The sequence below is a fragment of the Eschscholzia californica genome, unplaced genomic scaffold (genome assembly GCF_041429995.1).
Source record: "Eschscholzia californica isolate CP2 unplaced genomic scaffold, dmEscCali1.0.p SCAF_3, whole genome shotgun sequence".
NCBI lineage: Eukaryota > Viridiplantae > Streptophyta > Magnoliopsida > Ranunculales > Papaveraceae > Eschscholzia > Eschscholzia californica.
Window position 1 is genome coordinate 47131261 of NW_028238420.1, and position 23000 is coordinate 47154260.

The 23000-nt window shown below is 37.8% G+C and overlaps 2 protein-coding genes and 1 long non-coding RNA gene across 5 annotated transcripts; 2 read left to right on the forward strand and 1 right to left on the reverse strand.

The window, feature by feature from the left end:
- Positions 1–4658: 4658 nt before the first annotated feature.
- On the forward strand, positions 4659–6530 carry LOC147550979 (chlorophyll a-b binding protein CP26, chloroplastic-like). The gene is made up of 6 exons (XM_086671670.1): positions 4659–5227; positions 5336–5420; positions 5512–5562; positions 5645–5765; positions 5851–5985; positions 6074–6530. The coding sequence occupies exons 1-6, from the start codon at positions 5017–5019 to the stop codon at positions 6332–6334; spliced, it is 864 nt and encodes a 287-aa protein (XP_086527796.1). The 5' UTR covers positions 4659–5016; the 3' UTR covers positions 6335–6530.
- On the reverse strand, positions 6509–8941 carry LOC147550980 (uncharacterized). 3 transcript variants are annotated; one of them, XM_086671668.1, is made up of 5 exons: positions 8782–8941; positions 8490–8630; positions 8001–8096; positions 7816–7899; positions 6509–7396 (listed from the first exon to the last, which is right to left on the reverse strand). In XM_086671668.1, coding segments are annotated over exons 1-5 (1005 nt in total). In that variant the 5' UTR covers positions 8783–8941; the 3' UTR covers positions 6509–6713. The 3 variants fall into 3 exon arrangements, with proteins under 3 accessions (XP_086527794.1, XP_086527793.1, XP_086527795.1); XM_086671667.1 differs by lacking the exon at positions 8782–8941 and having other exon boundaries at positions 8490–8777; XM_086671669.1 differs by lacking the exons at positions 7816–7899; positions 8782–8941 and having other exon boundaries at positions 8490–8777.
- A 4976-nt stretch (positions 8942–13917) lies between these two features.
- LOC147550981 (uncharacterized) lies at positions 13918–22671 on the forward strand. Its single transcript, XR_015238315.1, has 2 exons — positions 13918–14135; positions 22404–22671. It is a non-coding gene; the product is annotated as an uncharacterized LOC147550981 (long non-coding RNA).
- The last annotated feature ends 329 nt before the right edge of the window (positions 22672–23000 follow it).

The following is a 23000-nucleotide window of genomic DNA, read 5'->3' on the forward strand; positions in this document are numbered from 1 at the left end:
AACAACAAAAACTAAACATACTGATCCACCAATCTAAAAACTACGGCAAGCCACACAAGGTATCTGGCTAATTCTTGTTCCTTTAACTTTACTTGTCCCTCGCGGTGGCGGTAGTAAATCAGTCCGGACTGGAGGGAAACAAACACTTACTCAATCGATCCGGGCGGAACAGGCACAAGTCTTAAGTGTCCACTCGGACATCCGGACAAAATGAGCAGACATTTCAGATTTTTTCCAACAAAGTGTCTGTCCTTTACCAGTCACTAATGAACAAATAAAGAAATTTATATTCGAAATTAAAACTGTTTAGCAGCTAAATACAACTTTCTAAACTCCCAGTTTATAATTTTAAAAAGTAAATAAATACAAAATTAAAAGATAATCATTGAGCTCTCATGGATTACAATCGGTTCTATTCTTCTTCTCATGGATTCCGATCGGTGTATTGTGGATTCTAAGGTTACTGATGAGATATTGAGATTTTGGAACAGAGAGAGACTAGAGAAGTAGAGAGGCAAAGAAAAGATAAAGAAAAGTTATTTCTAGAGTTATATATATTTTTACTCTTTAAATCTAACGGTTATAGCTAATCCTAAAAATCTAAGGCTTAAAATCAATCATATAGGCTGGCGGGTGTAACGGGTAGGATAAACGGACGAGTATGGACGTGTTCGATCGGGCATACTATATAAGCGGGCGGACTCGGTCAGATCACCGGGTAAGGACCTATGCCCGTGTCCGCCCTCTTAAGCTCTTTCGGTCGGGCGAGTACGGACCGACTCGGGCATCTGACGGTCACGGACCCTTCGGACTCGGACAATTCGCGGACGGGTTTCGGATTTCCAGGCCAAAATCCCACCACAGAGTTAATGTCTTCTTTTTACGCAAGTTAAGGTAAAAGCATAGTTCCTTCATTTCTTCCCTCTTCCCTTTATTTTCTTCTCTCTTCAAGAACCGCACTCGTCACTCTCTTTCTCTCTACCTCTGGATCTCTTTTTCGTTTTGTCTTTGTTGTGAAGAAACAACTTAATAATAATAGTGGTGAAGTTGGGCGAACTAGGCGACCATCTTAAGTACGAGATGAATTGGGATGCAACTCTAAATTTGAAGTATCATGAGTATCAGAAGTAATTTGTGTATCCTTTGGTTAGAGATGTATTCACCAAAGGATGTGATGAGAATGGAGAGGAATATTGTTGTAGTTCGTACATGACCCATACATATACTTTGGGGTGATATATTGGTTAGAGGTATGTTCACGGAAGGGTGTGATGAAAATGGAGAGGAATATTGATGTCGTTCGTGTATACTTGTATTCTTTGGGGGTGATATATTGATTTCATACCTAACAGCTCGTACTAGTGTCACTTCGCAATATAAGTGGCACAAATACAATGTTGAAAGTGGCGTTTCACTAATACCTTTATTAAGTTTTAGAGATTGTGAACACTGAGTAGTTCGCTACGGTAAGAAACTATTTTTACGTTTATTGCATTGATATGAACTTTAAATTGCATCAGAATTTGTTTTTTCGCTCTTTTTTTTCAGTTTGACTCATTTCAGAATCTCACCTATTCCAAGTATCAAAGGATTTACTTAACATTTTATTGTCAAAAGTTGTTTGAATTTTGATTAATGGAATTTGTTTGTGAGGTAGTTATGGACTTTAAGTTTTTATATAATCGAGGCTTCATGGTTTTAGTGTGAAATTCTTAGTTCTTCAGATTTACTTTATTTGTACTTAAACCTAACGGCTAAACATTGAATCTTGATGACATAACTGGAGTACGAGATGAACTGGAACGCAACTCTAAATTGAAGTATCATTAGTATCAGGAGAAATTTGTTATCTCGGTTAATTGAGAATCTGAAGCTACTTTCTTAGTATCAATATTGATACCATTTTTCTAACAAAAAAAAGATCTAGAACTTCAAATTTTTAATAAGAATGGTCCAAAACTTGATGATCTAGGATTTTTAATGTCCCGGTACATAAAAAGTTTCACCACCTAAAAAATCTGGACCTTCAAAATTTTAATAATCTTTTTTTTCTGGAACATAAAAAAGCTTTTGAGATCTTTGAAGATCTGGACTTTGAAAATCTAGTAAAAAGACCTTAACGAATAACATGCTCTAAAAAATGAATAACGAGTTCTTTTAAATTTCTTAAATAAAAGTCTGAACCAATAACACTAAACTTTGAAGTTCTTAAGTAAAGATCTGAACCAATAACACGAAACTTCAAAGTCCTTAAAAAAAGGTCTAAACCAATAACGCTAAACTTTAAAGATCTTAAAAATATTGAAGATCTCACAAAAGTTCAGAACGAATAACCCCCACTAAGTTATTTCTTTGTCTCCAAACTAGCAATGATCACATGAAGTTCATGAACTGTAAATTGTTAAGTTTAATTTTTCTTATGTTATTTATGTTTGAACTATTAATGAAATTTTACGTATTCAGAAAAAAAATTGCTTCTCAAACTACTACTTGTCACTATATGTATAAAAGAAATGAAATTTTGCCTCTCTAAGCATTTTTTTTGCTAGTCCAGGATAACTTTAAATCCTGGCTCCGCCCTTGGGTGTTAACCCTTCACGTTCTCTGGACTTGTTGTCTCTTCGAATGAAAGAACGAGGGCATTGCCCCAATGAAGCTACATTCACAAGTACTTATGTTTCGAGGAGCAAGCTCATGGGCAGATAATCAAATCAGGTTTAGACTGTAACCATGTGCGGTAGATGCAAAGTATGGGTTCAGCTCTATTGCTTTTTAAACTCTATAATATCTGCATTTTCAGATCAGTGGTCATGGTTTTGGAGCACTAGAGACGTTCAGAAGAATGACGGTCTGATTAAGTCAATGCCAAGGTGTAAGATAAAATAAATATGAGAGGGAGAGAAGAGTTGTATTGATCGTTTTATTTAGCTATTACATCTTTGGCTCTTTATATAGGCTCTACAAGAGAGTCACAATATTAGCCCATCCAATGTGGGACTATTCATTCAAGACACTCATAGACTATCTATTCTCTAACACAAGGTTTAGACTCAACCAAACAATTTTGGCTCGCAGGGGCGGCGGAACAATTCCCACCCTAATTTTGTGGGAGGAATAGCCCTAAGAATGGCCTTCTTTTAGTTGATTATCGAAACCACATTTGCATTTTCAACCCTCTAACAAAGAAAAAAATACCTTATTTCCCACTACCTCCATGGTGTTGCCAAGTATGGGTTATAGCCTTTGGCAACTTCTTCCTCCTCTACAAATGACTCATTGACTCCTATAACAACTATATTGTTGTTTGTTTGCTTTTGGAGGAACTTTTTTTCGTTTCAAGGTTTTCAGTTGGGACACTAGGTATTGGAGAGATTCCAAAAAGACTACCATAATAAGCTATTGTAATGGCTGAACCAATATTCGGTAATAACCATTCCACCCTTTTGTTTTCGAGGGATTAAACACTCTTTGGTGCGGATAAAGAAGAGAGCAGGATGTTTGAAATACCCAAGAGTGTTACTAAAATGGCAACTATGTTCGCAGTGCCATGGCAGATGATTATTTGGTTGGGAGTTGTAGAAGACGAAGTTAGTCTTGTAAGGTGTAATGGTTACCATAGATGGAGAGGTTACCCCCAAAAATTGAAATAGTAATTTGGGTACTCTATAATTAAGAGAAATTTAAGGTGTATGAAAATCTTTCTAAGTGTCCCTAAATGGTTTAGTTAGGATAAAACTACAAAAATGATTGAAAAACTTTAAAAAGTATCTAAGTCGTAAATGAGAATAACCGTCCATCAAGAGAGTAAAGAAGTCCGTCAAAAAAGAAAAAAAAAAAATTGACTCGAAATGAAGATCCTTGATTTCATTCACGGTAGAGTAAACTTAGATTTTTAGTTTTTTCTAGCATCGCTCTTAAAATTAATGGTGTGTTTGGATGGCGGAATCATGAATCCGCGGATTCACGAGTCCTTCGGATTCATGATTCCACGGATTCACGAATCCAAGTAACATTTTTTGGTATGTTTGACAACTAATAGGAATCCTATGATTTATTATTATTTGAGTATTTTCAAACGCTTCTTTAAAAAATATTGAATCAACTTTGTTTTCGAAACTCGTTTTTTCAAATATCGTTTCATTTGAAAACTCTCAGTTTTCTTCGTAATTTTTTTTGGAGAACCGTTTTTAAACATTTTTCGTGAACATTTTTTTTTCAAAAATAGTCATTCCCGAAAGGCGTTTTTTTCTCATAAAAAAAAATGGGATGACGGTTGTCGAAAAAATCGGATTTTGCGAAAAAAAACAATTTTCGGAGAAAAAACGCCTTTTTGAAGAAAAAAAATGATTTTCTAAAAAAAAAAAAAAACAGATTTTTGTGGAAATTTTTTTTTTTGAAAAAAAACACTAATATTTTTAAAATAATTATTTTGTATAAGGAAATACTTTTTTTTGCTTTAAGTTTATTAATCCAAAATCCTAGTGGGTAGAGTGAGATTTTGGTCCAATACAAAATTTGAATAGCCAAACGGACCAAGGATTCATGATTCTTATCAAATCTCACTTTTGATAGGAATCCCACTTAGGAATTTTGCAACCAAACATACCGTAACATTATTGTTAAAAAAACTATTGTGTCCGGTATTGTGAAAAATAATTGTCCACAATGTGCACCTATTGGTACTATCTGTTTTCTAGATGAGTTTAGACCACATAACTTTCAATAATCTTAGACCACATAAACATCTAGAGAGAGAGGGAAAACTTGAGTGATTGAAATGTCTACATGTCAGCAACACATGACCTGCCAAGTCAGCACTCCCACCCAATCATATTTGTAAATCAGATTGCCCTATCTTCAAAACCAACCAATGAGAGCTAGATAACCAAAAATCCAATTGAAACAACACTCTCAACCACTATTATATCAGCCATTAGCTTCCTCATTCATTCTCACACTTCTTACTTTGGCATTCTTAACCTTAAAGAAAAAGAAGGGGAAAATTCTTGCAGCTCCATGGCTTCTATTGCAGCTACCTCGACAGCCTTGGCATCCGAAATTCTTGGTACACGACTAAATTTCGCCAGCCAGGCTAGGTCATCCCCATCGGCATCAACTCCGTCTACGTTTAAAACCGTAGCTCTATTTGGTAAGAAGCAAGCTGCCCCACCAGCCAAAACAAAGGCAGTAGCTGTGCCGGCCGACGATGAGCTAGCCAAGTGGTATGGTAAGTATTAAAAACGTCGATGAATGACAAATCATCATTTCATTTAAGTTTTTTAAGAATGTGCAAGAAATGTTTATGTTCTAATAATGTTCCATTTGTGTGGTTTAGGCCCAGACAGGAGGATTTTCTTGCCAGATGGGCTCTTGGACCGATCGGAAGTTCCTGAGTACCTCAATGGAGAAGTTCCCGGCGAGTAAGTCTTCAAAAACTTTTCCTCTTTCTCTTTCGAAAAACCACTTAGATTAGTCTTAATTTGCTAATTTTTTCTATTTTTGGTCTTACAGCTATGGTTATGATCCTTTTGGCCTAGGAAAGAAGCCAGAAGACTTCGCCAAGTAAGCATATCCTATATTTTGTAAATGACCAAAATACCCCTTTTCCGTTTCGGTACTAAACAAGGGAGTGTTTGGATTTCAGATACCAGGCATTTGAGCTAATACACGCGCGCTGGGCAATGCTCGGTGCTGCTGGTTGCATTATCCCGGAGGCCTTCAACAAATATGGAGCTAACTGTGGCCCTGAAGCCGTTTGGTTCAAGGTATGAACATCAATAATTCCGTGTTATAAACATCGTTAAAAGTCGAAAGGAAATAATGAAGCATTTTAACGATGTTTTGTATCAGACCGGAGCTCTACTCCTTGACGGAAACACATTGAACTACTTTGGAAAGAATATCCCCATCAATCTTGTTCTTGCTGTTGTGGCTGAGGTTGTTCTTGTAGGAGGTGCTGAATACTACAGAATCACAAACGGCTTGGTACGCAAACTTCTTCTTTAGACCGTAAAATTTCAAGATTCATAACAAAAAACATAACCAATTACCTTGTTTTCTGCTGTTTGTACAGGACTTTGAAGACAAACTTCACCCAGGTGGACCTTTCGACCCATTGGGCCTTGCGGATGATCCAGACCAAGCAGCATTGTTGAAAGTGAAGGAGATCAAGAATGGAAGACTTGCTATGTTTTCCATGCTTGCTTTCTTCATTCAAGCTTATGTTACAGGTGAAGGGCCCGTCGAGAATCTCTCAGCCCATCTAAGTGATCCCTTCGGTAACAACTTGCTCACTGTGATTTCTGGATCGGTCGAACGAGCTCCTACTCTATAATTTTTCAGTCCTGTACTCAGATGTCAATGTACTGTAAATCCAATTTAGATGTTTCAAGGGTTTTCAATCTTTCTACTTGCAAATCTCAACAACTATGTTTTAGTTCATAGAGCAATCCAGTAATCTCTTAATGATCTTGTTCTCGTTGTCGGTTACTTAACAAGATTTCGATTAATAAACGAAACTATTGAATTCATATCTTAAACATTCAGCCTGAATTCAGATAACATATGTAGCATTATTTACAAGTTTGGGAAAGATCAACACGTAACTCAATTCGAAACAAGGCAGGAGAAAGCATAATTGCCCATAAACCAAAAACGAATACTCTATAAATCTAACATATACTACAAGTGATTGAAGAACAATACGACCATAATCAATGCGTGTGCGCATTAACATTAGAACTTGACTTCGCTTTTCTAAGACAAGTTTTTGGCTTTGGAACAATTAGGTCTGGACTTCGCATTATGTTGAGGTAAGTCTTACTTCCACTAGATTCTTTCGGCTCTCTTCTAGTGTTTAACGGGCTTCTAGCTTTCTTCCTTTCACTAGTCTCCTTCGACTCCTGTCTGGTATTTATCGGGCTTCTAGCTTTCATACTGTCACTAGTCTCCTCCGACACTCCTATGATTTTTATAGGGCTTCTAGATTTCTTATTTTCCGTTGTTCCTTCGGGCTCCTGTCTAGTGCTTACCGGACTTCTAGCTTTCATACTGTCACTAGTCTCCTCCGACACTCGTCTGATTTTTATAGGGCTTCTAGATTTCTTATTTTCCGTTGTTCCTTTGGGCTCCCATCTAGTGCTTACCAGACTTCTAGCTTTCATACTGTCACTAGTCTCCTCCGACACTCGTCTGATTTTTATAGGGCTTCTAGATTTCTTATTTTCCATTGTTCCTTTGGGCTCCCGTCTAGTGCTTACCGGACTTCTTCTGGCATTGACAGAGACTGGATTCACCTTCACTTGAGAATTCATGTTTTGGACTGAGCCGTTCTTTTTCAAAATTGAAGATCTCCCTCTGGTTAACATGTTCATGTGTCCAATCATCCCATCGTTATCTATTTCCAAAACATGAAAACGTCTCCCATTAGTTTCAATCGTCAGAGAGAAACACTAATCCAGAGTAGAAAAATAATGTAAGGGAGAACACCCCCCCCCCCCCCCCCCCCTCCCTCCCCCCACCAACTACAAGAAGGGGTCGATAAATCATAAATAGAACATCTTAAGATCGATCGAAGATTGATATAACAAATGGCTAAGTTAAATACCATATTAATATCATCTTAAGCTTCAGTTCTGTCTTGGTCTAATCGTAAAAGTTAAAGAACTAAATGCAGCAATTAGTCAAATGATAGTGGAATCATTGATTACTTCATTTCAGATTACATATGATTTCGGTTTTCTCCTACTCTATTTTCCTCAAAAGGTGAACTCTTTCCTAGTATTTGAATCTATTGAGATCGTAAAAAGTATATACCCGGGCTAGATAAGACAGCACGAGGACGTGGAACTGAACTAGCTTTAGTGTTGGATCCTTTATCATCCTCCATTTGTTTCTCGCCTTTTGCATCAATTGCATATCAAGGTATCGATTTATCAAAATACCACAAACATCCCTCTGTGAAAGAGTTTAGGCGAAAACTAGATTAAGTGAATTTATACCTTTTAATGCAGAAATTGAAGGTACAACTATACTTGGGGTATAATCCTTTGGGATTCTCGCGATTAATGGAGGAGAACCACTTCGATGCTCCTTCCCTACGAATATGGTAAACCTGTCTAGTTAAGAACTTACATACTTCATATGAATGAACCCATTAATCAAAGTCACAAGATTGCAAGTATAATATCTTATCTTAGGTATCATATTACTATTATTAGGGTAAGATCAAAATTGTTTCGCCCCGAAGAAGTCTAACTTAGTAATCGAAAATCCATCAAAGATAAATACACATGAAATCGAATTTGGAAAAGACTTTTAATTCTTAATTTAGTTTGATCAACTCAAGGGAAACTGGAAATCAAGGAGCTCCAAATTGCTAAAAACATAAGCCATCAATTACTCACAGAGAAAAACAGATACCCCAATTATTTAAAAGTCAACTCTTAATCTAAGTAACTAAATCTAGTAATGGGAAAAGGGTATTATACCTAGAGAAGGAATATGATGATCCTTTAATGAAAGGGATTTCTCAAAATCCTTTAACAAAATCAAATACTTTCTCTCTCCTTGTACATCAAAATCATCACCATCTTCTTGGAATTCTTCTCTCACTTTCACCTTTGGGTACACTTCAAAATCACCCATAAATCATAAAATCAACAATAACCCAAATCAGAAAACACATATTTCTATCAGAACTTGATGATCTAAGAAACCAAAAACAGAAAAACTAAAAGTAATCAGAGAAAGAAAATTAAAACCCATGGTTGGGAAACTTGCTTGTTTCAAGGGTTTCTTCTTGTTCTTGAAAAATATGATTTGTTAGGAATTGAGATGAGCTCTGTTTTAAATAGTGAGTTCAATTTTGGGGTACTCTTAAAAGTTAGAAAGATTAAAGAACATTTGATGATTTTGAAGAGTCAAATAGAAGGAATGAAACGGCTCTGAATGTGGGGTGGAAATATAAAATTGAAAAATTAGATCTATGGAGCATAATTTGGTTACCCACTTTGGCAGAGTGGGACCTTCCAAATCTGTAGAACTCTACTTCTGATAAAAGTGGAAACTAATGAGTCAAAATCAGTGCATACTTTACCTAACGTGGGTGAACAATACCTCTTCATATTATTTGATGGAGGAAGTTAGTAGTAACCAATAGAATGGTGGTGTTTTTACCCATGTTAAATGTGAATCTAGCATATTGAAGGGGAAAAAATCTTGCTTTGTTTAGTGGCAATGTCAGATAGGTTGATTTATTCAGAGTTCATCTCATTTGAGATGATATCTTGTTTATCAAGAAGAAAGGAGATGCTCCACTTTGGTATGCCTCTAAGTTATGCTTAGATTACTTCCCTTGGTATGACCTTAAGTTGGAGTATCTAGATTATGCAATCTTATGGTTTTCTCAAATTGGGATATTGTATTTAAGAGTAATGTAATTATGAGAGTCTAGCCATTTGAGTTCTTGTTCAGGTTTCGGTTTCAGTTTCCTCGACTACCTCATTTAAAGATAAACTAAAATAGTTGGATGATTAACATGTCAGGTTAAGATTGATCATTTTAAATTGAGTTAATTCCTATTTGGCCCCTACTTTGTGACCAGCTTTCTTTATGGCCTCTTTTTTTCGTAAATTCAAATATGTCCCCCTTTTCTTAACACCGTCAGTCAACTTTTATTGTTAGTCTTTTTGTTTCCATTATTACCCTTGTTTATAAAAGAGATTTTGGAAATTCAAATTTGACCCCCTTAAAAAATGGGTTGATTCTCAAAAAATTTAAGTTTAGAAAAAAATTAGGGGTCAAAACAGAATTTCTTTTTAAAAATACCAAAACACACTTCTCTTTTTAAAATAGAAAATTTTGATGAAAGGCCCAAATTTTGGGCTCAAATAAATGTAGACTGACTTAAAAACATTATGTTAAATGTTGAAGCATTCTGGTATTTGCTTCAACATTTCTAACTTCTTTTCAAGCAAAGACAAGAATGTCAACAGAAGTAAAAAATTGTGTGAGCATTTACTCACTTGACCCAGCTACTTGGCTCTTTGTCTGCTCCTGGTTTTGCACATCCCCTGAAGATTGACCCTTTACAAACTCATCAGAAATTGCCTTCTTACTCTTGTTGTCAATTTCCGCTTCTCCAGTTTGGGCTTCGTCATTACTTTCTTGTTCGTTGCGGGCTTCTACATTTACTTGTTTGGGATTTTTTTGTGCTACTTCCTGCTCCACTACATTATCTCCACCATCTCCACTGTCTACCTCTTGGCGAACCTCCACCTCCTGTCCACCTTGTACGTCCTGCCCACCCTCCACCTCCTCTCCACCAATCACCTCCTCTCGACCAATCCGATACCAAAATCAAATTCCAAAACATCATTCTTCTCTTCTCTCTCTTTCTTCATCATCTCCAATTCCTCTCTTAATACTTCTCTCTCTCTCTTAACCAACTCATTCTCTTCTCTCAACCTCTCAACTTCCTCCTTCAATTTTTCAACTTCCTCATCATTCATCTCCACCACCACCCTCTCAGTGAACTTTAACACATCTTCCTCTTCAACAGTCTCCGGCACCAACTCCACCTTCACCTACAAGGATGGATACATATGGTTATTATCTCAACACTTCCCAAAATATGCATACATTTAATTAAATGCGTAAACATTCATGAAAATGCTCCAACATTTCAAACAATGTCACTCAAACATCAATTATATTAGAACATTTATTCAAATCACAGAGACATTATAGTAAATGTTAAAACACATTACCTGCTCCTCTGAAATGCTATCCAGTTCTGCTTCCAGTCCTGTAAGGAAGAATGGCTCGATCATCCATCGAGCTATTCTAGGACTTACCCCTACTTCTTCTACCAGGTCCTCATGGATCCTGGTATGCATGCAATACCAGTACTGCAAATAAATTAAACACAAATAGGTCAGAAGTGTTTTTCTGTATCATCACAAGGAATGGAAAAAAATATTATAAGATTCCCAAACATTCTGCAAAATGTTTCAGCATTGTATAAGTCCCCCAAAATAATGATGAAACATATTAGAGAATGTCAAAGCAAACTAATTTTACTTTTATCATTATAAGAAATTATGAAACATTTAAGTGCATGATCAGGAATACTTACAGGCAGCAGAGTCAGGCAGCCTGAAGCTTTGGCCGGGTCTTCCGAGTGCTTGATGATTCTCTCCATCATGTAGGAGTGAATAGCTCTCGGCCATGAAACTCTATTTATCATTCTCTCCGTTTGGAGATTGTGATAAAAACTCCCGACCATCGAGGAGCCGGCCGCTGAAGCAAACAGGAAGGTTGCTGCCATGTACATGATCCAGAGTTTCAAGAACTCAATGGCAGGAGCCTTTGTTCTGGCAGCCACACTCAGAGCCCTTTCGATGCTGGGGCCACCAAACGATGCAGACTTTCCCTCTACAATACAGTCTCTGAAATACTTGCTCAGAAACTGGTCCTTTGTGGCATCTATGGTGACATTGTTTGGGAATGCTTAATATACCTGTCCTTCCATGGGGACTCCCAACAGCAAAGCAACATCTCCGGGAGTGAACTCAATCATCTTCCCTCCGATGTTGAAGGCTTGGCTCTGTTTGTCGAAGTAGTTGAGCAGATCAAATATGGCTTTGTTAGGCTTCTCCATCACATTCTCTTTTCGGAAAGTCCACTGGTCAGTGCCTTAAAGAAGGCCCCGAATGGGGAAGCAAACAACATCTTCTTTTGCTCGTCAGTAATGTCCATCATTGATTCCCGCGCCACCTTAAAAACTGCTTTTAAATTACATTTGTAATTTAAAGCAGTTTTCTTCTTCTGCTCCCTAGCCTATGTTGGTTGAGCCTCCACCGTCGGCTCTCTCGTTTTCGATGTATACGCTCGATGTTTCACACAAACAGTAACAGATATGTCAGGGCATTCAACAAAATGGTCAACACTACACTGAATGCTACATCACTATAAATAAGCCTAGGCCAATGGTCTACACAATAAGCCTAGGCCAATGGTCTACACAATAATGATAGATCATTAAGTGAAGCAACATTTTACAGAATGACAACACACTAACTAATATGCCAAACCATTATAAGAATTGTGAGAGCACAAACATTAATTAGAGGACATTCTCACGGATGATGGCTCTTCACTAGCCCTCTTTCTAGGGCTAGCCCTTACTGGAGTCTGTTGTCTGGTTGCAGGACCATCTCCTTTTTTGGTTGCAGCTTTAACCATCTTTGTAAATTTATCTGCAAAATTTGTTATGTTTGTATTAGACACCCACATGTTTGAAACAAACCCAAAATGTATGTACACAACCAAAATGGCAAAACATAATACTAATTTCTTTTACACAACCCTGAATGTTAAAAAAAAACCATTCATTTCATCAACAAAGACAAATACCCATAAATCCAAAACAAAGTACTAAATTTCTCCACAGAAACCTAACTTTCCTATCAAACCCCTATATGTTAAAACAAACCTAACCTAGAAAATTGATGAAGATTCATAAACACCCAAATTACCTTCTGTGAAGATGCATGCTTCCGAAATCACAAACAACTATCAAATGTCTAAACATAATCCTAAATTTCTTTAACACAACCCAGAATGTTAAAACAAATCATTCATTTCATCAACAAAGACAGACCCCCAAAAATCGAAAACAAAGTACTAAATGTCTCCACAGAAACCTAACTTTCAGATCACAACCCTAAATGTTAAAACAAACCTAACCTAGAAGCTTGATTAAGAACCATAAACACCCAAATTACCTTCTGTGAAGATGCATGCTTCCGAAAGCACAAAACAACAACCAAAATGTTTTATCACAAACTGTAGAGCAACTTAACCCTAAAACTTTTTTTAAAAACAACCCAAAATGTTTTATCACAAACTCAAGATCAGAGTACTGAACTTGAAAGAATAAACCCTAATTGTTTGGAAACACCCCCAAATTTTCGAACACCCCTAAAACTGTACCAACAACCCTAAAATATTACCAACAAACAAAGATCTGAAACAAGAAACCCCAAAAATGTTCTAACAATCCCAATAATTTACCATAAACAGAGAGAGGATCAAGATTTAGAGGAAGAACAAAGACGTACCTGTGTTTGAAAGAGAGCGAAATAGAGAGAGAAGCACCAGATTTGTTGAAAGAGAGCGAAATAGAGAGAGAAATGAGTAGATCAAGTTGCTTAAATAGCTTTGATAGAGAGAGAGAATCGCCTGTAACGTTTCGATTCTCAGGGGTTAATGGCTGCAATGGTTTCGGTTGAAAAAGAGATCGAGGGAGAGAGATAGAGATGAACCGTTTTGAATGAAGAGAGATAGAGTTTGATCGAGATAGAGAGAGAGATAGAGAAGAATCGTTTGAATGAAGAGAGATAATGGAGAGGTTTTTTGTGTCTAATCAAGAGAGATGTGTTTGAATGAAGAGAGAGAGCGCGGAGACCGAGAGAGAAAGAGAGAGGCTGGCATGTGGGTTCGGATCTAAGCAAGTCAGGGAGAGAAAGAGAGAGGCTGGTTGCTGGCGGGAAATGAGTGAGGGACATAAGGGCAACTCCAATGTGGGGCTCGGGCTCCCAATTTTGGGAGCCCCTGAATTTTGGGAGCCTCGGGGCTTAGAGCAACTCCAATGTTGGGCTCCCAAATCTAAATTTTGTACATGTGTGGTGTAAGTGTGTGAGGTTTGTGTTTTAATTTTCACCCATTAAATTTTGGCTCTAATATTTTAAATTTTACCAAAATTTTGGGGGAAATTTGAATTTCAAATTTTACCAAAATTTAGGGGGGAATTTGAATTTCAAATTTTACAAAAATTTTGGGGGGAATTTGAATTTCGAATTTTTTTACTTTTTGTTCACCTATAAATACAACCACTTATCCATTAAGTTTTCTACATCTTGTTTCTATATTCTCTACATTTTCTTTCTACATTCTTTCCATCTTCTCTCTCCCTTCAATGGATGATAGTTATGAGTTAGCAAATTTGATCATTCAACAAGAGTTAGAAGATAGGGAAGATGATGAACTTTTATTTGGATTGTATCTAGAAGAGTTACAAGAAAGGGATCAACGACCACGTTCTCGTCATGTTGGTTCTATTCCGGGTCGTCGTACGATAAATCGTAACAGAAAAGAGGGTCATGAACGACTGATGCGTGACTATTTTGTTGAGAATCCACTTTATGATGCTGCTACATTCCGAAATCGATATCGCATGAGTCGTGATTTATTTCTTTATATCCTAAATACGTTGGTTGCTCATAATCACTATTTTGCACAAGAGCTAGACGCCTTCGGCAGAATGGGTTTATCGTCACATCAAAAGATAACTGCGGCTTTGAGAATGCTTGCTTATGCGACACCAGCAGATGCAATTGACGAATACCTTCGACTTGGAAAGACGACTACAATCGCTTCACTACGAGAATTTGTATCAACGATCGTCAATGTGTTTGGACCTCGTTACTTAAGGTCTTCTAATGAATCTGATATTTGTAGGCTTTTAACACTTGGTGAAAAACAAGGATTTCCTGGGATGCTCGGTAGTATAGATTGTATGCATTGGGCGTGGAAAAATTGTCCGACCTCATGGCACGGACAGTATACTGGCCATTGCCATAATCCAACAGTCATACTAGAAGCTGTTGCATTGTCGGATCTTTGGATTTAGCATGCATTTTTTGGGTTGCCTGGATCATTGAATGACATCAATGTGTTGGAGCGTTCTCCAGTGTTCGATGCAATTGCCACAGGTAAGGCTTCAACTGTTAATTTTGAGATTAATGGTAATCAACATGATACGGGTTATTATCTCGCTGATGGGATATATCCACAATGGGGTTGTTTTGTTAAAAGCATACAAAATCCGTTAACTCCGCAAGAACAATATTTTACGAGACGTCAAGAATCGGTAAGAAAAGATGTTGAACGAGCCTTTGGTGTATTGCAAGCACGTTTTGCTATCATCCGAGAACCGGCACGTCTTTGGGATGTAGAAACACTAGGTGATATTGATGGGCCTAAAAGGTTACCCTAAAAGGTCTCCACCCGCAAGTATACGGACGTCAAGTAATAACCCGGTAAGACCGGGATCGATCCTCAAGGATAGGGGGTAATTCGAATACCGAAAGAGTCTAACCCACCGGTTTAAGTGTCAGTCACTAACTCAGACTAAAAACAAAAAGAGAATAAGTTGGGTTTTTGGATTGATTTCAAATAAATAAACAAATAAGACTAACTAAACTAAAGGTGAGAGATTCGGGAAGAGTCGAACAAGAATCGAATGAGAGGGATACTTCGATCCACAAAGTCGATAGTGACTATTACTAATAATCAATAAGCATGAAAAGTTAGTTAACTTCACCCATTTAATTGGATTGGTCAACGAACTCTTTGTATAACTCAGGTTCTAGTCCATGAACGGTCTAAAAACCCGGAAGATTTCATCATTAAAACTCATTTGTCACATCAAAACATGTATCACGAGTATCCGAATACAAAAGTTAGCTAGACATGACGATATAAATAATAAATGGGAAGAAAATAAAGAAAGACATGAGTTAAGGTGAAAATCTCCCTATTCCGATGAGGCGCGAGACTAAAGATCGACGGGAAATATAAGTGTTCAAGTGCTGTCGATCTCCCTGTAACAGAATGCAGGGGTCCTCTTAACAGTATGCAATGGGTGTCCTCTCAGCAGAACTTGACCTCCCCTTATCAGCCAGTATCATCTTCTTCCTTAAACAAAATCCACCATTAAATCTAGCTTCAAGCTTTCTCTCACTAGGAATTGGCAACCAAATCACAATCAAACACTAAGAAAATCAAGGCAATAATATGTCAATGAAAAGCCCTAAGGTTTCCAACCCAATTGATGGCCGGAACACCTATAAAATCCAACCAAGAGAGATGAGATTCCGGCCAAGAAATTGAAATCCGAGCTGCTCTGAGGTTCGGCCAAGCTTCCCGTATGCGTCCCGTGCTTCACAAGCTGAAACCCGAGCTGTTCTTCCAATACCGAGCTATGAAAGCTCTGTTCCCTCTCGGTTGCTGTGATGTGCTACCCGAGAGCTACTGTTACGAGATGAAGAGCTGATGTTCCGACCTATCCTTCTCACCCGTGAAGCTGCTGGTTGTTTTCCCCGGCCGGCCAAGCTATGGCCGGCGGTTTCTCTTCTCTCTCTCCCTCTCTTCTCAACCCTCAACTTCCCTTCAAACCCTAATTCTCTAATCGAGAAAAAAAATCCAGACTTCTTTTTCTTTTTACTAAAAACCTCCTTGACTTAGTCTATCTATTAAGACTATGTGGACCTAAATAGAGGTGCTCATAGAATCTCTGTTTATGTTTTCTTCTTTGGAATTGTGGGCTTGGGTTTAGGCTTTAATTTAAAAGTCATGGGAGTGCCTTAATCATTCTCTCTACATGTCTAATTTTTAGAAAAAACCAAAATAGCCTTCGACTTATTTCTTCCGTAATTTTTCCGTCCCAACTCCGATTCGACTTCCGTCTTCGCCGCCGGATTCGCCATCGACTCCACTTGCCACTTAACTTCTGATCTCTGCCAAAATGACCAAAATACCCCTGGTCTCTCTTTCCTTCCAGTCTCTTCCACATGAGATAAAATGTGATAAATGTTCCGTTTTATTCCGAATGAAGCGTCAAACTCCAAATAAGGTACCTACCAAGAAAAACTTATAAATAATTAGAAATAAAACACGAAAAGAACTAACTCATCGAAGTTAAGCGATCCAAATGTGGCATTTTAACGCCACATCAAACATCCCCAAACTTAGAATTTGCTAGTCCTCGAGCAAACAAACTTAAAGTAAAATCCTAACTCACTTTCGGAGGAATCCCGATTGCATTTAGCGTATGCAATAAGCCGTTGAACCCCTAGGTTACCCCTAGTGGACGAGTGTCGTCTCGTGAGGGTTTTCAGAGAATATACCCACAAAATTCAAGATTTCAAAGACATAAAAGAGTTCAACATCGATGTAAATAAGATAATGACAACTAATGACACACTCAAGCATGCTAAACAAGCGAATCAAAATCGATAAACGCATATAAATGTTAAAAGTCTCCTCACTAGTAATCTCATCCTAAAATGTAAGCTTCCAATCATAATGAGCATCATCTAAGTCTAAAGTTGCAAAACCTCGATTCCTATCTTAGTACATTTCGCCCCGACTTTAGCCTCACGGTCATACACTCTTAAACATGAAATCACTCAAAAATAGATAATACGGTTCACTCCAATGTGTGAGCATGGAATAAAGAGAAACTCAACACATACAAAACAAATGAGGATAACAAGTTTTAGAACGAAATGATCTCGAAAGAATGGAAATAACCACTAAAATGGAGTGGGGAAGTTCACTCACCCTTCTCACCCACTATACCCTCTAACAATGCTTCCTAAAGGTCAACGGATACAAGTAATGAGATGAAAGTAGTGAAATCCCGAGAATGTCGACGTCTTCAATAAAAAGAACGCTCAAACAACTACTAAATTTAGCTTTTGCTTTGAACACTTTATTATTCACAACACAAACAAAATAACAAGTAAACTCAATCTTTGTTTTTTCTTTTCACTTCTTTTTTTTTCATTTTTTTTTTCATATTTTTTTTTTTTTTTACTTTTTTCATAACAAAACAAGAACACTAGTACTGGTATTCTCAACAAACAACTTTTTTCTTCATTCTCACCTTGTTTCACATTCTTCTTTCTACAACTATCATGTCTTCATTCTCGAGAGTAAAATGATGAATAGATGGTGGAGTATCCGTCTACCTAGACACTATTATCGGGTTTCATGGACTACAAGAGTAAGGTCGCTATCCTGATGTCACTCCTAGTGGCTAAGAAAGTTGAGCTCATGAGATCTTCTAAGCTCTTTTAAAAGTTACGAGGTTGAGTAGCTCTTCATTCTACTCAGAGTTAGCGCAGAAGAGTACACTCGAAAACAATATAAAGGCTCAGATATCTCACATGGGTTTAAGTCTCCACTAATGACTAGTATAGGTCCCTCGGAAATGTTTCTTCTTCCTTAGGATGCTGCTCACATGATCAGACAACAAACGCTAAAAGACTCGACATTCATGAAAAAGACTAAGAACATGCATAACATTCATCAAAACTGAAACACATGCATCAACATACTTAAGCATACCGCTAAAGTCATATCAAATCTACCCAAAATTTTTCAAATTTGGTCGAATTATTGAACCCTCTTGTCTTTTGAAACCCTATGGTCATGGCTAAAAGTCATACCCCATCTCCAAACTTAAAATTAACATTGTCCTCAATGTTTCAACCGTATACTCACCAAAAGATAAGACATATTAATTTAAAGAGAAGAATGGAAAGATATTACCATAGCCGGAGGAGATAAGAGATACTACTACCGAGACTCGTGTATGAACAGGTTCCAAGTTGATGTCGAGCTCGTCGCCATCCCCAAACTTGGAACAAACTATGCCTCAGAAGCAAAACAAGTAAGAAATGCTCCTATGATCAACAAGAGATATGAGAATGAAGCACATAAGATCATGACCATAAAAATGACCACTAACGCGGGTACACACGATTGCATTGAGCTATGCAATTAGCCGTTGATTCTCTTGCTTTCGCAAGAGCACGAGTTCTGTCTCGTGGAGGGTTTCCAGAGATGATACCCACAAACATCAAGACCCATCTCAATCAGTCAAAGATCATACAATAAGAGACGGAAATTTTGGGGGTCAACCCAAAGAAAGCTATATGCCGGTGCTAATCGTCTCACAAAAAGATAAAGAATATGAAGTGCACATGAGACGATAGAAGAAAACAAGCCATCCCCAAACTTAGTGGGTGCACAGTCCACTAAGTAGGCATAAATAGAAGGAACGACAACAAAGAAATCATCAAAAGGATCGACATACATGTGAAGAGTCAAAATATCAGTCGAAGGCAAAAAATCATCTAGAAGCTTAGTGGACAGAATATCCACTATGTCCATAGACGTCTTTGGAAAGACGTCTGAAATGTCCCAAAAGGGATCAACAACCGAGTTTGAGATCATGTGGAAAGTCGAACTAGACTCTAAGGGTAAGGCAATAGGCTCGGGGACCAAGTCAAGGTCCATGGTTTCCTTAGGTAAATAGTCTGACGAACTATCCAACATGTCTCTAACTACTATGTCATCAACATCCTCAAAGGCATCTGGAGCCTCGCAGTCAGTTATAATATCAGGCCTTCCTAGCATTGCATCTAAGACTGACTCCTTACAAGTGTCAAAAATCGGATAGTTCATAATCGTGTCATCCTCAAACTTGCTCGTAGAGCCATCACCCTGAACATCAACGTCTAATGTAGTCCTATCATGGTGAGACGACACTGGTGGAGGAAACAAGACAACAAGGTCATCAGACCGTTCAGGCTCTAAGGTACTATCAGTAAATTCATCGACATTTAACTTAGTACTAGGGTTAGACGTATTACCCTCGTCATCGTACCTAGTACCCTCTTGAGTTTGGGGTGGTGAAACCCCTTCCTCGTCGACGAATAACTGTGACTTAAGCATCTTTACCTGTTGAGTCAATGACTCAATCTCCTGCGTCGTTTGAGTCGCAAATTGTGACATCATCTCTCTAAGACGACTCGTGGACTCTTCAAGAGTCTCCTCATAATAAGGCTCACTAGTGTAATTCAATGACGACTCTTGATCATAACTCTCATCGTACATATTAGGATCATACCTGTCTCTAAAATCATTGGTCTCAAAATAGTGTGGACTATAAGGTCGCTCATACATATTTGGTGTCAGACCATATCCATCACTAATTTGACCATCTCTATACAGTTGTCGGTATTCTCCTAATGTCATACGAAATCGATCAGGTTCTGGTCTACTCCACTCACTAATCGGACCGTTTCTAGACATTCGTTGATAATCCCCAAATGTCATACCAGGTCGGTCAGACTCGTTTCTACTCATCTGCTGGTATTCCCCGAAGGTCATACCAGGTCGGTCAGACTCGTTTCTACTCATCTGCTGGTATTCCCCAAAGGTCATACCAGGTCGGATAGTGATGGAACTCCTCAGATCAAGGTCATCATCAACATGGAATGGCCAACCGTTAGAATAACGTGCCATGATCTCACAATGCTCAAGGAACTAACAAACAAGCTATCAATGCAAATCAAAACTTATCCAACCAATCACACACAAGTAAGAAAGAAAGAGATAGAATACGATACTAGCGGATGCTCCTCTCGTTTCGTTTTTCCTTCGATTTCTTTCTTTTCCTTCGCTCCTATTTCTCTTTTTGGCTTTTTTTTCTTAAAGTAGTTCCTGAAAACAAGAAAGAGTCAGAAACTACGAAAATAAACAAAAACGTCTAAGTTAACAAATAACACTAAACTAATGAACAAAACAAACAATATCCAAACTACTAAACCTATCCCCGGCAGCGGCGCCAAAAACTTGATGGGCCTAAAAGGTTACCCTAAAAGGTCTCCACCCGCAAGTATACGGACGTCAAGTAATAACCCGGTAAGACCGGGATCGATCCTCAAGGATAGGGGGTAATTCGAATACTGAAAGAGTCTAACCCACCGGTTTAAGTGTCAGTCACTAACTCAGACTAAAAACAAAAAGAGAATAAGTTGGGTTTTTGGATTGATTTCAAATAAATAAACAAATAAGACTAACTAAACTAAAGGTGAGAGATCCGGGAAGAGTCGAACAAGAATCGAATGAGAGGGATACTTCGATCCACAAAGTCGATAGTGACTATTACTAATAATCAATAAGCATGAAAAGTTAGTTAACTTCACCCATTTACTTGGATTGGTCAACGAACTCTTTGTATAACTCAGGTTCTAGTCCATGAACGGTCTAAAAACCCGGAAGATTTCATCATTAAAACTCATTTGTCACATCAAAACATGTATCACGAGTATCCGAATACAAAAGTTAGCTAGACATGGCGATATAAATAATAAATGGGAAGAAAATAAAGAAAGACATGAGTTAAGGTGAAAATCTCCCTATTCCGATGAGGCGCGAGACTAAAGATCGACGGGAAATATAAGTGTTCAAGTGCTATCGATCTCCCTGTAACAGAATGCAGGAGTCCTCTTAACAGTATACAATGGGTGTCCTCTCAGCAGAACTTGACCTCCCCTTATCAGCCAGTATCATCTTCTTCCTTAAACAAAATCCACCATTAAATCTAGCTTCAAGCTTTCTCTCACTAGGAATTGGCAACCAAATCACAATCAAACACTAAGAAAATCAAGGCAATAATATGTCAATGAAAAGCCCTAAGGTTTCCAACCCAATTGATGGCCGGAACACCTATAAAATCCAACCAAGAGAGATGAGATTCCGGCCAAGAAATTGAAATCCGAGCTGCTCTGAGGTTCGGCCAAGCTTCCCGTATGCGTCCGGTGCTTCACAAGCTGAAACCCGAGCTGTTCTTCCAATACCGAGCAATGAAAGCTCTGTTCCCTCTCGGTTGCTGTGATGTGCTACCCGAGAGCTACTGTTACGAGATGAAGAGCTGATGTTCCGACCTATCCTTCTCACCCGTGAAGTTGCTGGTTGTTTTCCCCGGCCGGCCAAGCTATGGCCGGCGGTTTCTCTTCTCTCTCTCCCTCTCTTCTCAACCCTCAACTTCCCTTCAAACCCTAATTCTCTAATCGAGAAAAAAAAAATCCAGACTTATTTTTCTTTTTACTAAAAACCTCCTTGACTTAGTCTATCTATTAAGACTATGTGGACCTAAATAGAGGTGCTCATAGAATCTCTGTTTATGTTTTCTTCTTTGGAATTGTGGGCTTGGGTTTAGGCTTTAATTTAAAAGCCATGGGAGTGCCTTAATCATTCTCTCTACATGTCTAATTTTTAGAAAAAACCAAAATAGCCTTCGACTTATTTCTTCCGTAATTTTTCCGTCCCAACTCCGATTCGACTTCCGTCTTCGCCGCCGGATTCGCCATCGACTCCACTTGCCACTTAACTTCTGATCTCTGCCAAAATGACCAAAATACCCCTGGTCTCTCTTTCCTTCCAGTCTCTTCCACATGAGATAAAATGTGATAAATGTTCCGTTTTATTCCGAATGAAGCGTCAAACTCCAAATAAGGTACCTACCAAGAAAAACTTATAAATAATTAGAAATAAAACACGAAAAGAACTAATTCATCGAAGTTAAGCGATCCAAATGTGGCATTTTAACGCCACATCAGATATCATGAAGGCATGTATTATATTGCATAACATGATAATCGAAGATGAAGGACCTAATGCGACTAATGATTTTGATGGAAGAATTCCAGAAGAAGTGGTTGTTGGGGGAAATGAAGAAATGTTCAATCGTCTTGGTCGAGTTACAAGCAAAGATTTGCATACACGATTAAGGGCAGATCTTGTACAACACTTGTGGAATACTAAAGATCGCAACTACTAAACGAAACTATTTCCGTTATTTTACTTGTTTTTATGTATTTCGATTATGTGTTTGTAGGGAGTTATTATGTATTTCGATTATGTGTTTGTAGGGAGTTATTAAGTATTTCGATTATGTGTTTGTAGGGAGTTATTATGTATTTCGATTATGTATTTGTAGGGAGTTATTATGTATTTCGATTATGTGTTTGTAGGAAGTTATTATGTATTTAAAAACAAAATACATAAATTCCGGGTTTAATCAAAAACAACTAAAATTCATACATAATCAAAACAACTAAAATTCATACATAATCAAAACAACTAAAATTCAAACATAATCAAAACAACTAAAAGTCATACATAATCAAATCAACTAAAATTCATAGATTTTCCTTTTGCCAATTTGAGAGCAATATCCTATGAATAGCAAGTTGTTCGGGTTCCATTTTTGAAGTATCTTTGCCCGCCAAGTCTATCCCCATTTTCATCCGTTCAACCTTATTGTTATCTAGTTGCACGTCTAATTTTTTTGCTTC